Here is a 13,927-nt window from a genome sequence, read left to right as displayed (position 1 = left end):
GGTCATTGAGTCCAGCCCCCTGCCTTCACTAGCAGGACCAAGTACTGATTTTGCCCCAGATCCCCAAGTGGCCCCCTCAAGGATTGAACTCACAATGCTGGGTTTAGCAGGCCAATGCTATCACAACCCAAACCACTGAGCTATCCCTCCCCCCTTTAGATTAATCACTTCACTTTCCTTTTCAGCTCTGATTCTTTCCAGTTCCTGCAGTCTGTCTTCCAGCCGATCTTTCTCCTGATCTAGTGTTGTCGCGACCATCCACAATCCCTGCAAGGCATCTCTCTTCTTTGCCCTAACGTTTGGACCTCCCCACTTCCCTGCACCACCCCAGACATCCCACTGCTTGTGGAGCTGCAGGAAGGCTCCAGGGCCAGTGAAGGCGCCAAGCTTCCAGGGTCCATTACCCCCATATTCATGTACAAAATCTGTCAAACTGTTCCCCAACGTCATTTACACCTGTTATCTTTTTCCAAGTGTTTCCTTGTCCCTGGGCATAATTCTGCACTCAAGCAGGCAATCAGCCTGAGTCCCAGTAATCAATTTATCCATAGATTAACTCACAAACTGCGACACGGGTACTTGTGGGGAGTGATCCCACCCTGCCATCTTTTACCTCCTATTGCAATGGACAAACTACAGACTGTTCGTACCATCCATCTCCTTCCTCTCTACCATCCTCACTGGGGCCTCCAAAATCTGTTACCCAGGATTCTTTCAACCCAAAGCTCTTGGTAATTGTACTCTGTGTGAGGTTGTTTCAGGAAATAAATCAAGGGAGACACGGTCATCTGACCCTCAATCAGATCTTCCTTTTGTGTTCTGGGCTGGGTTTGGGGCCGGGAATTGGGGCAGTTTCCTACAAGGCCACCCTCAGAGTCCTGAGTCCCGAAGAGATCCTGGCTTTCTGGGGAGATCTGCTCCCCACCCTCTTTGTGTTCCTCCTCCAGTGACTCTTGCTGCTCAGCCTCAGGGGCTCCACTGTCCTCATGGTGGCATCATTGCATCCACACGAGCAATAGTCCGCAAACTAACTTAATTCACATTGAATGTAGTGCACTTTTAAAGTGGAATCCAGTATTCACAACAAGTGGGGAGTTAGTGTGCTTTAAAGGTTTGTGTCATGTGCACACAAGCATTTTCAATCTGCATTAACTTGAATTAGACTGGATTAACCCCCTCATCGAGATAAGTCCCTAGATTCCAAGTGCAGGGACTGGGGGTTGGTTCTGCACTGTGTGACTTAGCCCTCGCAGTGGCAGGGTAATGCGGCAGAGAGAGCTGCTTCTCGGGCACAGGGCTGGAGTGTCGGGCTTGGGATTTCTATAGGCGCCTGTGCACTGTACATCCCCACTGCTTTTCAGGGGAACAGAACTTACTGTAAATAACCATATGACACCGAAGATAACTCTGACTTCATGTCTGCAATTGCTCATCCAAACGGATCCCTGCTCCCCCAGCCAGGCCCCAAATTACAACTGCTGCTCAGCCAAAGAGGCATCGAGACCTGTCAGAAACCATGTGATGTGAGCAGGCATGGAGCAAATCACCTTGTATATTCATTATGTGTGATGTGATTGGTCACTTAAGTCACCTGGGTTGAAATCACCACCAGACTGGGATGAAAGGGTTTGTGTGTGGACACAAGGGGGGTTAGGGCACTGCCTGAGTTAGAGCCCGAGTTAACTCTGCTATGAAGACAGACCCTGTTGAAAACAGGCGCTAACTTTTGTTTTTCCCAGTGGGTGCTCTGGCCTTGCTCTGCCCCGAGGCCCTGCTCCCACGGGGCCTCGTCCCCCAGACCCCGCCCTCACTCTGTCTCTTCCTGCCCCTACTCTGCTCCCTCCCCGGAGGCCCCCCTGCCTACTTGCAACTTGCTCCTCTCCACCCCCTCCACGAGCCTCCCCGCCCACTCATCAGCCTCTCGCTCCTCTTTGCCCCCTCCCCCAAGCGCCTCCCACAGCCGCTCACTGATCAGCGGCCAGCCCCAGAACCTGCGCAACGGCTGATTGGCAGCCAGCACCAAACAGCTGTGGCTGGTGGGTGCTGGGCACTCCCTATTTTTTTCATGGGTGCTCGGGCCCCAGAGCACTTACCGAGACAGTGCCTATGCTCTTAGTGCAGAACACAGCCCTCAGATTAGGTACGGCAGGATGAGGAAATAAAACTTCTTTTCCAACTACCAGAAAACCCAAAGCAAAGAAGTGACTCCTCTGAGTGTTTCAGGTCACTCTGAGGTATTTACACTACAGACCATGAATCAGGAAGCTTGAGGTCTTTTCAAATACCTGCTTAAAGCAACCTGACTGTAAACAACAAGCCATTGTCCACATCTGACTCAGAGCCCAGGGAACCGGTCTGAGTGGTTTGCAAAGAACTGTACAGAGATGAGGATAAGTTCATATAAATAAATGTTTCTGCTAAGACTCCAAGCTCCAAAATGCTTCAATAGTAAATATGATTTACTATGATTGCCATATCTGGAGCAGTCAATCAATTAACGACACAGAAGTTTTGTTTTTAAAAACTTTCTCTATACATGGACACCCCCATAAACCTCAGTGTAAGTGATGCAATGACGCCTGCCTGAGTCTGCAGACAGCCTGAAACAATAGTGCTAAGAAAGGGGAACTTCTCCATTCCTCACAGCTCAGTGGACTCATAATGCCACGGAATTCAGTGTGTCTGCCACAGAATTCACAGGTTGCCCAAAGTTTTATCTTCTGTGTCCCTGCCCTGCTGCAGACAGGAGTGGGGGGAGCCACCCCTCACCTAAACAGCCAACACCCCAGTCAGAGAAGGAATCTTCCCTCCCTCTTTCAAACAGTTGCAATAGTCCAATCAACACTGAGCAAACCCACACTGGATGCTTCAGTTTTCACCACTATTACCAGCATCATATCTATTCCTGAGCGAGCTGAGAGGGGAGCTAGCAAACGGCCCAACACCAGCTCATCTAGCTGGAGCTCACACTCCAGACACGTCTCTCTCTGGATTGAGGCCAGGCCATGGAACTGCAACTGCTTTAAGGGCACTGATGGACGATCTCCTTCTGTCACTGGACAGGTGGTTAGAAACTGACCAAGGAGCTATAAACTCCTGCTGACATGATGCTGTAATCGAGCGGCATTCCCACTCCGCTCCAGAGTCTGCACATGCTGTGTGGGGTCAAACGCACCCCTGCCCTGCCCTGGGACTTTGTTTTATTCACAAAGTAACTCACAATAACACAATGGGAACTCCAGCCCCAGCTTTCCTCCCAGTCTGGCTTTTCCTAGGGCTCCTCCTGTGGTGCCAGCAGAGAATGGGCGCAGCAGGTCCTGGGGTAGCTGACAATGGGACATACTCACTAAGATAGAGCGCTCACAGCGGGCAAGGGCCATAGCTGGCCCCTGGCTGCCCAGAGAGAAGGGCCTGTGAGCTTACAGAGCTGGGCACAGGAAGCACAGAGGGGTCCAGGTCTAACAGAGGCAGATGTCCCAACCAGTCCTGCCCATGGAATTTCACTACGAACCAGAGTTATGAAGGTACGGCAGTGCCTACAGAGGCAGACAGATGCCTAGTGGGGTTCTCAAAAGAATCTAAGCAAGTAATGCACCCAAGGGAAATCAATAGGAGTTAGGTACCTAAGGGTTATTGAAACCAATGGGAGTTAGGTGCCTACAGACTATTGAAATCAATGGGAGTTAGGTGCCTACAGACTATTGAAATCAATGGGAGTTAGGTGTCTAAACAGAGTAAGCACTTTTGACAACCCCACAAGGTACCTATCTGCTTCTTTAGGTTCCTAAATGCCTTTGAAAATCTGGCCTTACATCCCTCCCTGCTTACCTAGAGGAGGACTTATACAAACCAAACCAAACACAACACAACACCAGAAATCACACCTAGAAATCCTCCTCTGACATTCCACCCAGAGATCTGTCACAGGCCAACTTTCCCAACGCAAGCCTCCTGCACAGGGATTCATGCCACTTTGCTTGTGCATTGGAAACGGCAGGCGACCAGCCTTCTGTGGTCTGGAGCAGAGGAGGGAGCTCCTGATCCTCAGCTCAACAACTGGGACTTTCTGATTTTGCCTCTAGAACATGCCTGGCAAGCGCTGGAAGCTTTGGTTCCCTGGAATGCTGGACAGTCCCCGTTTAGAAGAGTCAGGGACCAGACTACCTATGACAGGCTGCTGTAAGGGAGAATGAGACAGCCCAGACCAACCTGGAAGTAATTAAATCCTAGGTGGCTAGTTGGCAGTTAAATAGCTAATGAGCTTGATAAAGGGTTACCAGGGCTCAGCTGTAGGGATCCTAGGGACAGGAAGCTGCTGAAGAGAGGAGCTCCCAGGAGAGCTCACCAGAGCAAGGAGCCTGGAAGAGGTGCTCTTGGAGCAGTGGTCCCCAAACTGTGGGTCATGCCCCTCTAGAGGGCGTGGAGGAACATTTGGGGGCATGGCAGGGCCTGGACCAGCCCCCAGCCCTGCTCTGCCCCCAGCTCCACTCCGGTCCCACAATGGGACCCTCGTGCCCCCTCCCCCAGTGTTCACTGCTGCCCTTGCTGGGCCTTGTCTGCGCTCAGACTGGGAGCCCTGTGGGACTGGCAGCCCCTTGTTCTATCTCTGCAGAGCCTGGCTCATGCGTGGGCGCTATATCAATAACGCTCACTGCCCAGCCCCTAAGGTCTGCATGACAGTGCGTGGCCTTCCCCATTGCACATGGGGACCCTGGGGGGAAGGAAGCCCTGGTTACTCTGCCCCACACACAGGGCTGGCTCTGGCTTTTTTGCCGCCCCAAGCAAAAAAAAAACAAACCCTCAGGGCAGCCGGAGCGGCGAAGCAAAAAAAAAAAAAATTACCCATAAAAAAAAAAAATACAGGGTCAGGGGTGGCTTGCCTGCGAGAGGTCCCGGGTCCCACGGATTTGGCAGCATGCCTGCGGGAGGTCTGCCGGTCCCGTGGATTCGGCGTACCTGCCGCTGAATTGCCACCGAATCCGCGGGACTGGCGGACCTCCCGCAGGCAGGCCGCCGAAGGCAGCCTGCCTGCTGCCCTCGCAGGGACCGGCAGGGTGCCCCCAGCGGCTTGCCGCCCCAGGCACGTGCTTCGAGCGCTGGTGCCTGGAGCCGCCGCTGCCCACACATTCATCCTGAGACTCCCCCGAGCTGCCAGATCCGGATCCCTGGGGTCAGAGCGCAGGCAGTCAAGTGGCACTGACTGGCCGGGGCTGCTGGGGTGGTTGAAAGGAAAGGAAAAGCATGTGCTGAGCCTGCGAGTGCAGCAGCAGAGGCAGCGGCAGAGAGAGGGAGCGCAGCCATTGAGAACAGCAGGGTCTCCACCTGCAGGGGAGGGGTCAGCGCTGGGACAACAGGCTCGGTCAGGCGCTATGGGGGGGGGCTGGAGATGAGGGGTTTGGGGTGCAGGAGGGGGCTCAGGGCTGGGACAGAGGGTTGGGGTGCAGGACGAGGTGTGAGGTCCTGGCAGTGCTTACCACGGCTCTTGGAAGCGGCTGCCAGGTCCCTGAGGCACCTAGGTGCATGGGTGGCCAGGGAGGCTTTGTGTGTTGCCCTCGCGGCTGCAGGCGCTGCCCCTGCAGCTCCCTATAGTCACGATTACCAGCCAATGGGAGCTGTGGAGCCGGCACTCAGGGTGTGGGCAGCGCACGGAGCTTCCCTGGCTGTCTATGTGCCTATGGGCCGCAGGGACCTGGCGGCTGCTTCCGGGAGCCTGCCTTAGCCCCGGTTCCCCGCTGTGCCGCTGACCAGACTTTTAATGGCCCAGTCGGCAGTGCTGACCAGAGTTGCCAGGGTCCCTTTTTGACTGGGAGTTCTGGTCGAAAACCAGATGCCTGGCAACCCTAAACCTGTCCTGCCCCAGCTGTTACATTTACTTGTTATACACCTCAGATACTGCACAGATCAACATGGCCCAGAGAGCAGGGCTTCCTGGCTCCACATCACAACTCTCTGTCCCTCCCACACTGATCCCTGCAACCCCCCACCCACCTATACCTCTTCATCCCCCGTCCTCTGCACAGACACACACCTTTAAGCCCCATCCCCTGCCATAAATCCATATCCCAGGGCCAGTCTCCTGCCCCACTGCACATTGTTATTTGCATTCCAGTAGCACCTAGAGGTTGCACTCAGAGCTGGGCCCCACGGCACTAGGTCCTGTACAGACACACTCAGGGCCAGGCTCCACTATGCTAGCTCCTGTACGCACACACTCTGAGCTAGGCCCCACAGTGCTAATTACTGTACACACACACTCTGAGCTGGGCCCCATGGCGCTAGGTCCTGTATGCACACTCTCAGGGCCAGGCCCCGCAGCACTCGGTCCTGTACACACACACTCAGGGCTGGGCCCCACAGCGCTAGGTCCTGTACACATACACTCAGGGCTGGGCCGCACGACGCTAGGTCCTGTACACATACACTCAGGGCTGGGCCCCATGGCGCTAGGTCCTGTACACATACCCTCAGGGCCGGGCCCCACTGAGCTAGGTCCTGTACACACACACACACTCCAGACTGTAAGATGACACAGGCCCTACTCCAAAGAGTTTACAATCTAGGGTCCTGACCCTGAAAATATTTATAGCCAGGTATAACTTTACTCAGAAACCTGCCCCTCTTCCCCACTCACCCCTCCAGGTACTGCCCCATCTCCCTCCTCCCCTTTATCTCTGAACTCAGTGAACCCAGTCTGCAAACAATGCTTGTGTCTCCAGCTGTCTTAGATCCCTTCCAGTCTGACGTCCCTCCTTCCCACTCTAGTCAGACGGCTCTCACTGGGGTCCCTAATGATCTTCTGGCCAAATCTCAATGCCCATAATCACAGGGGGTTTTTTTTATTCCTCCCTCTGCACACCCAGGCCATTTCCAAACACCACTGCTCTTTCCTGACTGTTATCTCCAGAATCGTCCTTTTCTCACCATCCCTGCAGCACAGGCCCTCACTCAAAGGCCCTCACTATATCCCGCCACTATTAACATCCTCTTCTATGGCTCCCAGTCACACCCACTGTCCCCCTTCTGTCCACACAAACTGCATCTAACAAAGAGACAGTCCCTGGCCCAGGGAGATCACCCTCTGCAAGGCCAACTGGGTACTAACTGGTGAGGGACCTAAAGGTAAACACAAGAAGCTTGTGAGGGAGTGGAGCTGAAGGGGGTCTCAGTGGAGGGACACTAAGTGGTGGATGTGGTAGCAGAGACAATACCCCTGAAAGCTGATCCTAGCAGCAGTGTTTTGGATGGAGGTGAGGGGACAAAGCGGAACAAAGTGGCTGGTATCAAGGCCGGGCAGGAGGAGATCACAGCAGTGGAGGTGTGAGATGATGGGGTGAATGAGAGCCTGGGCTGTCAGGACAGACAGGAGACGCTGAATCTGTGACGTGTTATACACGCAGGAGCAGGGAGACTGGGGTGAGGTCAGGACATGGGGGCTTAGAGAGAGGCTGAGTCAGAGACAATGCCCAGATTTCTGGCCTAAGTGATTGGGTGAATGGACGTGTTCTAAGGGTGGCCAGCACTGTATTTCAAAATTACAGGATAGTTTTTTCTGCTCTCCCCAACCCTCGACCTGGGCCTACATCATGGAGTGGTTCTCCCAGCCAGAGCAGAGGAAATACCCCCTGGACTCCTCCTGAAAGAAGCCACCTCGAGCAGGGCTCAGACCCCAGGTCTTCCACTCCGCTCTGAGCTCCCTCCAGCCAGCCCAGGCCTCATACCCCACCACAGGGCCACAATCCCTGGCCCACAGGAGGGGCAGAGATCCTGGTACCTTGCTCTGGTGGGGCCCAGTGTGCGGGATAGGAGGCAGGGAGGAGGGAGAGCAGCCACAGCCCCCTGCCTCTGGGAGGGCTCGTGGTGTTATCCAAAGGGCTGAAGAAACTAGGAAGTGGGGTGGGCTGTGAGAGGTGCGGAAGAGATTAAACACTCAGCTGTTGAGCTTAAATTGCCCACTGGACATTGACAAGGAGGAGACGTCAGACAAGCCGAGATGTGGGATGGGATGGAGGGGGAACAGTCTTTAGCGGAGAAGGAGTTTGAGAGACATTGGCATAGAGGTGGTATCTGAAGCCATGTGTGTAGATAGGAGCTACTAGAGGCAGCGTGTGGAGAGAGGAGAGCTGGGGGCCAAGCACTGAGCTTTGGGGGACATTCTCTGAAAGAGGGAGACAGGAAGAGACCAACCCAAGAAAACAGACATCGAAGAAGTGATTAGAAAGGCAGGAGGAGAACTGGGAGAGGAGGGAGCTGTGAAAGCCAATGATTTAATGGCGACAGGAGTGGTCAGTGGTGTCAGAAGGAGGAGCATGAGGCTAGCACAAGGAGGATGCGGATCACATAGAAACCATATGATCTGGCCAGGAAGGTCATTAGAGACTTTGGTGAGAGCGGTTTCAGTGTTGTGCAAGGCGGTGGGAGCTGGATTGGAGAGGATCTAGGATGGAATTGGAGGAGAGGAACTCCAGACAGCGATTGTAGACAGAGCGTTCACTGAGCTTAGAGATGGAAGCAGAAGGGGCAGTAGGTAGAGAGGCAATTGGGGTCGGGGATAGAAAGTTTTAAGATGGGAGAGACTGAGTGTCACAGGGTGGCTAGTTCTTTAAGGGGAGTTCAGCCCAGGGCCAGTCTGTGAATATTCAGCTGATGCTGAGGCCAGGGATCAGATGATGGTTTGAAGAGTGCAGAGAGTCACAGGCTTGGGGTAACTGCACCTCTGACTCCCTCTGTGGTTTGCTCAAGGCGTGTCCCCTTAGCTCTCAGGTGTCTCCCTGGGCAGGGACCCACATCCCTCTCTCTTCATACCGGGGTTTCAGGCTTGCTGCCTCCCTGCAATTCACTGTGGGTTTCCCAGCAGGCCTGACCAAGTACCAGCATTTGTGCTTTGCTTTCTCTCCCAGGGCTATGAACAGCATGTGTCAGTGATTACCAGCAACCCAATAGCTCTTCCGAAGCAGAGAACATTGAAGGACAAAAGCCTGACAGAGAAAACTTACCATAAACCAATAAAAGGTCTGAACATTACACTTATACTGAAGGATTCTCATTAGGCACATGGGATTCTCTGATAGGTTCCAAAGTCCTTCAAACCTTCCCTAGGGGTTTGTCCTCTTGAATAACAGGTCCTGTTAGTTTGTAGGCCAAGATACCAGGCCTCTGGTCCATTTAAAACAAGGGTTTTTTTTACCAAATATCTTTGTTCTCTTTGGCTTCTGGGACTTGATCTGAACTGGTTTGTGCAATTCTGCCTAGGGATGGCACTTCTCTGCAGCTGTTACCTGTCCTAGCAGTAATTACCCCCCATGGGTTGTAGCTCCTGGAGGAGATGGGGTAACCCTCCCCAATGGAGTAGATTAAAATCCTGAGCCCACAGATGTACCTATAACATGTGTAGGTGCCATTTATACAGGGGATACAAAAGGAACATTCATAAAATTAATTCAATAATTCCCAAAATACCACATGTGGTTGCAATATCTGTTAGACAGAGTACACATGTGAGTGTTATAGATTGTTCCTATTATCTCTGAATAGGGCTCAAAACTTCTCACAGGCACCCTGGGTATAATGGATATTGGGGGCTTAATTCTCTGATACACAAAGGACTTTTTGTGCCACTCCGTCATGGGGCCTCCCCAACTGCTGCAGGGACGGTGAAGGGCATGCAAGAAGAAAAGATATGAGATATGAAAATAGATCATCACCACTATGCAGGCAAAGTCAGAGGCCAGATAATGCAGAGGGAGAAGGATGCAGATAGAAAAGTGCAGGAAGCAGAGAACCAGCCATTATGGAATTACAGGGGGGGGGGGGTCTCAGTGCAGAGACTCAGCATCAGGAGAGACAGAGAGAGCAGGTTAAATTAGTAGGATGGAAACCACAGCAGGAGGGAACCAAAATGCCCAAGTTGCTGTGGAGGCAGCCCCAGGGCTGGAGTGGGTCACTATCATCCCTGAGGGAACAGAACACAGAAGCTGGCTAATTTCACATCCTCATTGTAACAGGAGCTTTAGCTCTGAGCCCTGGTCAGATGTGCCTTGTGCAGCATGAATGATTTGTGGGTTGTTACTTCATAGCTGAAGAGTCGGAGATTCATGATTTGTTTGTGGCCAAAGAGTCTGATCTGTGACTTATACAGACTGCCAGTGCAGTGTACAGGAATGGGCAGTGTCCCTTTAAATAGTCTGTGAGCCCTGTAGTGGCGCTCACTGTGTTGTGTATTTTTGAAGCTACCAGAAACCAGCCAGAGCAGTAGGATGGATGTAGTGACAAGACCTGACAAACTGGTGTATAAATCTTAACCATGGTCAGGGGGACCCAGCTGTGCCCTGTGGTTTCTCCATGTTGCTGATTGTTGTGTAAAGAGCAAAGATACTCCAGGTGGGTTGAGCAGATGCTGTTTATAAAACAAGGCAGTGATGCGAGATGGACGGTGATGACCAGTGTGGAAGCAGAGAAAGAACTGACAGGAAGGGGATGCAATGCATGACAGTTCGTTAGCAAGAGTCAGGCTAACTGTAACCCTAATAAAGCGAGATTTGTAGAAGCGAGGATTGTGTGAGGTGAGTGGGAAAGAACTGTGTGAGAAGTTGTTGCGACCTTATGTAGATAATATGTAGAAAATATTGTATGTAGACTAGAGTCAAAACAAGTGAGAAAAATAAGATATCAAGATGGCCTATGTATAAACAAAATGCAGCTGTTGCTTATTATTGTCTGTAATGAAAGGTATAAAGGTTTGCTGTAATTGTTTACCTGTAGAGAGACCTGTTTAGCTCTCTCCCTCTACGCAATTGTTAGAGAAAATAAAGTATCTGACTTGCTGTACCCAAACAAAGAGTGAGAACTCTGTTATTCTCTGACACCAGCAGCAAACCCAGTGAGGAAGCCAGAGCTCCTACCTGACACCAGCCTGTGAACCTGTAGAGTGAGGCAGAGAGCGACGTAGCTGGGCAGAGTGGAGCCACGGGAGAATGAGAGAATCTTCCCCATCATCATAGCTTGATCTGGGGAACAGGAGAAATAACAAACCAGATGGTGAGTGATTATGGAGATATCCTATCTCCTAGAACTGGAAGGGACCTTGAAAGGTCATTGAGTCCAGCCCCCTGCCTTCATTAGCAGGACTGAGCACTGATTTTTGCCCCAGATCCCTAAGTGGCCCCCTCAAGGATTGAACTCACAACCCTGGGTTTTAGCAGGCCAATGCTCAAACCACTGAGCTATCCCTCCCCGTCAATGTGATGCATTGAAAGTGACACAGGGCAGTGGGGAGGTGGTAACAAGCCTCACTGTTGCCTGCCATACACCAGAATGGAAGGGATTTCCCCCACAGTCCTCGTCTGCTGTGGCTCTGAGCAGGGTTAGATGTTGCTGTGATTAAAACCCAGAACTGCCAGAAGCCAGTCCATACCACGGCTGAGACCTATGGAGCTCTCTGCTCTATTTAGATTGTGTAAGGACCTGGGGAGCAGTGTGGAAAATAGGCACTACAGGAAGTACTGCCTGCGAGACCCAGAGTGACAGTACCCTGTGGGCCTCTGATTGGCCAAGTGCCCCTACTTAACCGCAGGGCTTGCCCCAGGAAGATGTCTGGGCAACCACCCAGACCTTTGCCTACTGTGATGCTGGACTTTGCCTTGTCTCCTGACCTCTGACCCTGAATCCAGCCTCTTGATTCTAACCTGGTACTACCTCTGGTATCTGACTCTGACCCTGACTCTTGTTTACGGACCCTGGCCTTGTGATTCCTCTAACTCTGGCCCAATGACTCCCATCCCAGGTGGGCAGACCTCAGCCCAGCTGTGACCACTAGGCAAGACTGCCTGTGCCCTGGTCCCTTAAACCTGGGCAGAGGGGATCTCTCACTATTGGTGTGTCCAGCTCCCAGCACAGTGGGGCCCCATCTTGGCTGGGGCATTTAGATGCTACCATGGGACATATTAGGGAAAACAAGCCAGTGCAGGCAAAGCCTTTGAATGGGGGTATGAATGGCCACTGATCGCTGTGGGGGAAAGTGGCCCCACCTCCCAGCCACACTTGTCCTAGGTGAGGGGTCTCTGGGGATCTCCCTATGAGCAGCTCAGTCCCTGACCTCAGTGATTTTTTGTGTCAGTGACCCACCCTCATTGCCTCCAGTACTGGTGTAAATGTCAAAGAAATTCTGAATAGGGTCACCACATCTCTGTGCCCCCTGGGATCTGCACCATATAAACCACTCTCAGGGTACGTCTACACCGCCACTGGGAGTGAGCTTCCCAGCGCTGGTAGACAGTCGTGCTAGCTCTCCTTGAGCTAGGATACTAAAAATAGCAGAGTAATGGTGTAGCCCAGGTGGCAGGTCAGGCTTCCTGCCTGAGATCAAACCTGTCTGGACTCCTGGGGTATGTATCCGGGTGGCTAGCTTGAGCCGCCACCTGTGCTACCCCGGCTACACTGTAAGTTTTAGCAAACTAACTTGAGCACAGCAAGGATGTGTCTATATACCCACACTAGGAAGCTCAGTCCCAGCTGCAGTGTAGACGTACCCTTAGAGACAAAGAGCTTTAGATAAATGTTAGAGTCACTCATGGCTCATGCTCCACCCAGTTGTGCAGCCCCTGTCAGGCTGTGCAGTGGTGTCAAGTCCTCCCAGGAACCAGGCTGTGCCTGTAACTTCCCCTAGACTGGGATGGTCACCATGTTACCCACAGATAGGCCAGCATTGGCCAGGAAGGGAGCCTGACCAGGGCTCCAGGGCACATACTCACGGCCTCCCTGTGTGATTCCCACTGACAGAGATCTGGGAGGGGGTGATGCACCCCCTGCCCTGGCAGAAACCTGTAGGATGGGTGGGTGTGGTAACAGCACCTGCCCTCCCTCGGGGCAATGGCCCTGCAGACTTGGGTGGGGATGGGAGGGATTCACTGAATCTGGACCAAGGTTTTTCTCTTCTTGTCTTTCAACAGCGCACTCTGGAACGACAGTTTAGTGACAATAACAAAGGGAAGGAGGGGGAAGAGAAACACAAATACACAAACACACACACACACACACCTGTCACAAAGGGAGCCCAGCTCTGTGCCAGCCAGCATCCCAGTCTGTGTTCAGATGCAGAGAAATCTCTGAATTTGCAGAGACATTCCCACAGCCAGGTTTACTTTCAGAGTCAGAGGGGGCTGGTTTCTCCCTGAGAATCCCTTCAGTGAGGCCCATTGGTAATAACAGCCCATCTGAAGGGACCTCAGCGCTGTGTGTCCGGAAATCTCAGCCAGAGCCGTGCAGCTGGGGATCCAGAGCCCAGAGCTCCCCTCCCTGCTGAATCCCAGAAAGAAGCTTTGAATCAGAAAGTCTAGAAGGTTAGTGAAAAATTAGCGCACACAAGGAAAACCCGAAACATTTTACTTCAAACATTCTATGTTTCCTTTTATTGCTAACAACAAACACAGGCCCCCAAGCCCGGCACCCCCCAAGCCTGGCACCTCAGGCAGTCACCCAGGTTACGTGCCCCTAAATCTGGCTCTGGTCCCCATGTCACTTACTGAGGCTGCAGCACCAGTTCCACACACAGGGTCATGAAGCGGGAGGGTTTGAGACCCGACTCTTCATTGTTATTTTTGTTACATTTGTAGCTGAATTGACTGGGCCGAGCTCCCTCCCGGCCTGGGCCTTCCACTCACTTCAAAACTGAAAGTACAAATGTAGCAGGAAGTTAAGATAACGGTCTGTGTCCCTGGCTGTTTGGGGCACAGCAAATTCCTCTTAAAGAAACAGCCCCACCCACAGGGCACAGAGCTGGCGGGGGTGGCCCTGGTAGGGGCAGTTTGCCAGGTATGCCAGTGTAGGGGTGTCAATGGCCCCCCTCCCCCCGAAGTTGCTATTCCTGATCTCTAGGGATCACTGTGTTATCAGTAATTCAGATAAAACATGGTCAATATTTCTAGCCTCAGAT

The 13,927-nt window shown here is 52.5% G+C and overlaps 1 protein-coding gene across 11 annotated transcripts in view; it reads right to left on the bottom strand.

Annotated features, from left to right (window-relative positions):
* The window catches only part of LOC101932673 (butyrophilin subfamily 1 member A1-like), a 52,164-nt gene extending 38,471 nt beyond the window's left edge, over positions 1–13,693 (bottom strand). For 3 of the 11 annotated variants that reach the window (XM_065562408.1, XM_065562416.1, XM_065562415.1), the window contains exons 1-3: positions 13,518–13,693; positions 13,033–13,293; positions 10,899–11,003 (exon numbers count right to left, since the gene is read on the bottom strand). In XM_065562408.1, coding sequence (XP_065418480.1) covers positions 10,899–10,995 — 97 coding nt within the window. In that variant the 5' untranslated portion in view covers positions 10,996–11,003; positions 13,033–13,293; positions 13,518–13,693. Of the gene's footprint in view, positions 1–10,898; positions 11,004–13,032; positions 13,328–13,517 lie in introns of all 11 variants that reach the window. The other 8 variants (XM_065562407.1, XM_065562412.1, XM_065562411.1 and 5 more) reach the window with 6 other exon arrangements.
* Between the last annotated feature and the right edge of the window lie 234 nt (positions 13,694–13,927).

The sequence above is a fragment of the Chrysemys picta genome, chromosome 12 (assembly GCF_011386835.1).
Source record: "Chrysemys picta bellii isolate R12L10 chromosome 12, ASM1138683v2, whole genome shotgun sequence".
NCBI lineage: Eukaryota > Metazoa > Chordata > Testudines > Emydidae > Chrysemys > Chrysemys picta.
Note: the sequence above shows the minus strand (reverse complement) of the source record. Positions and strands in the feature narration are given on the sequence as shown.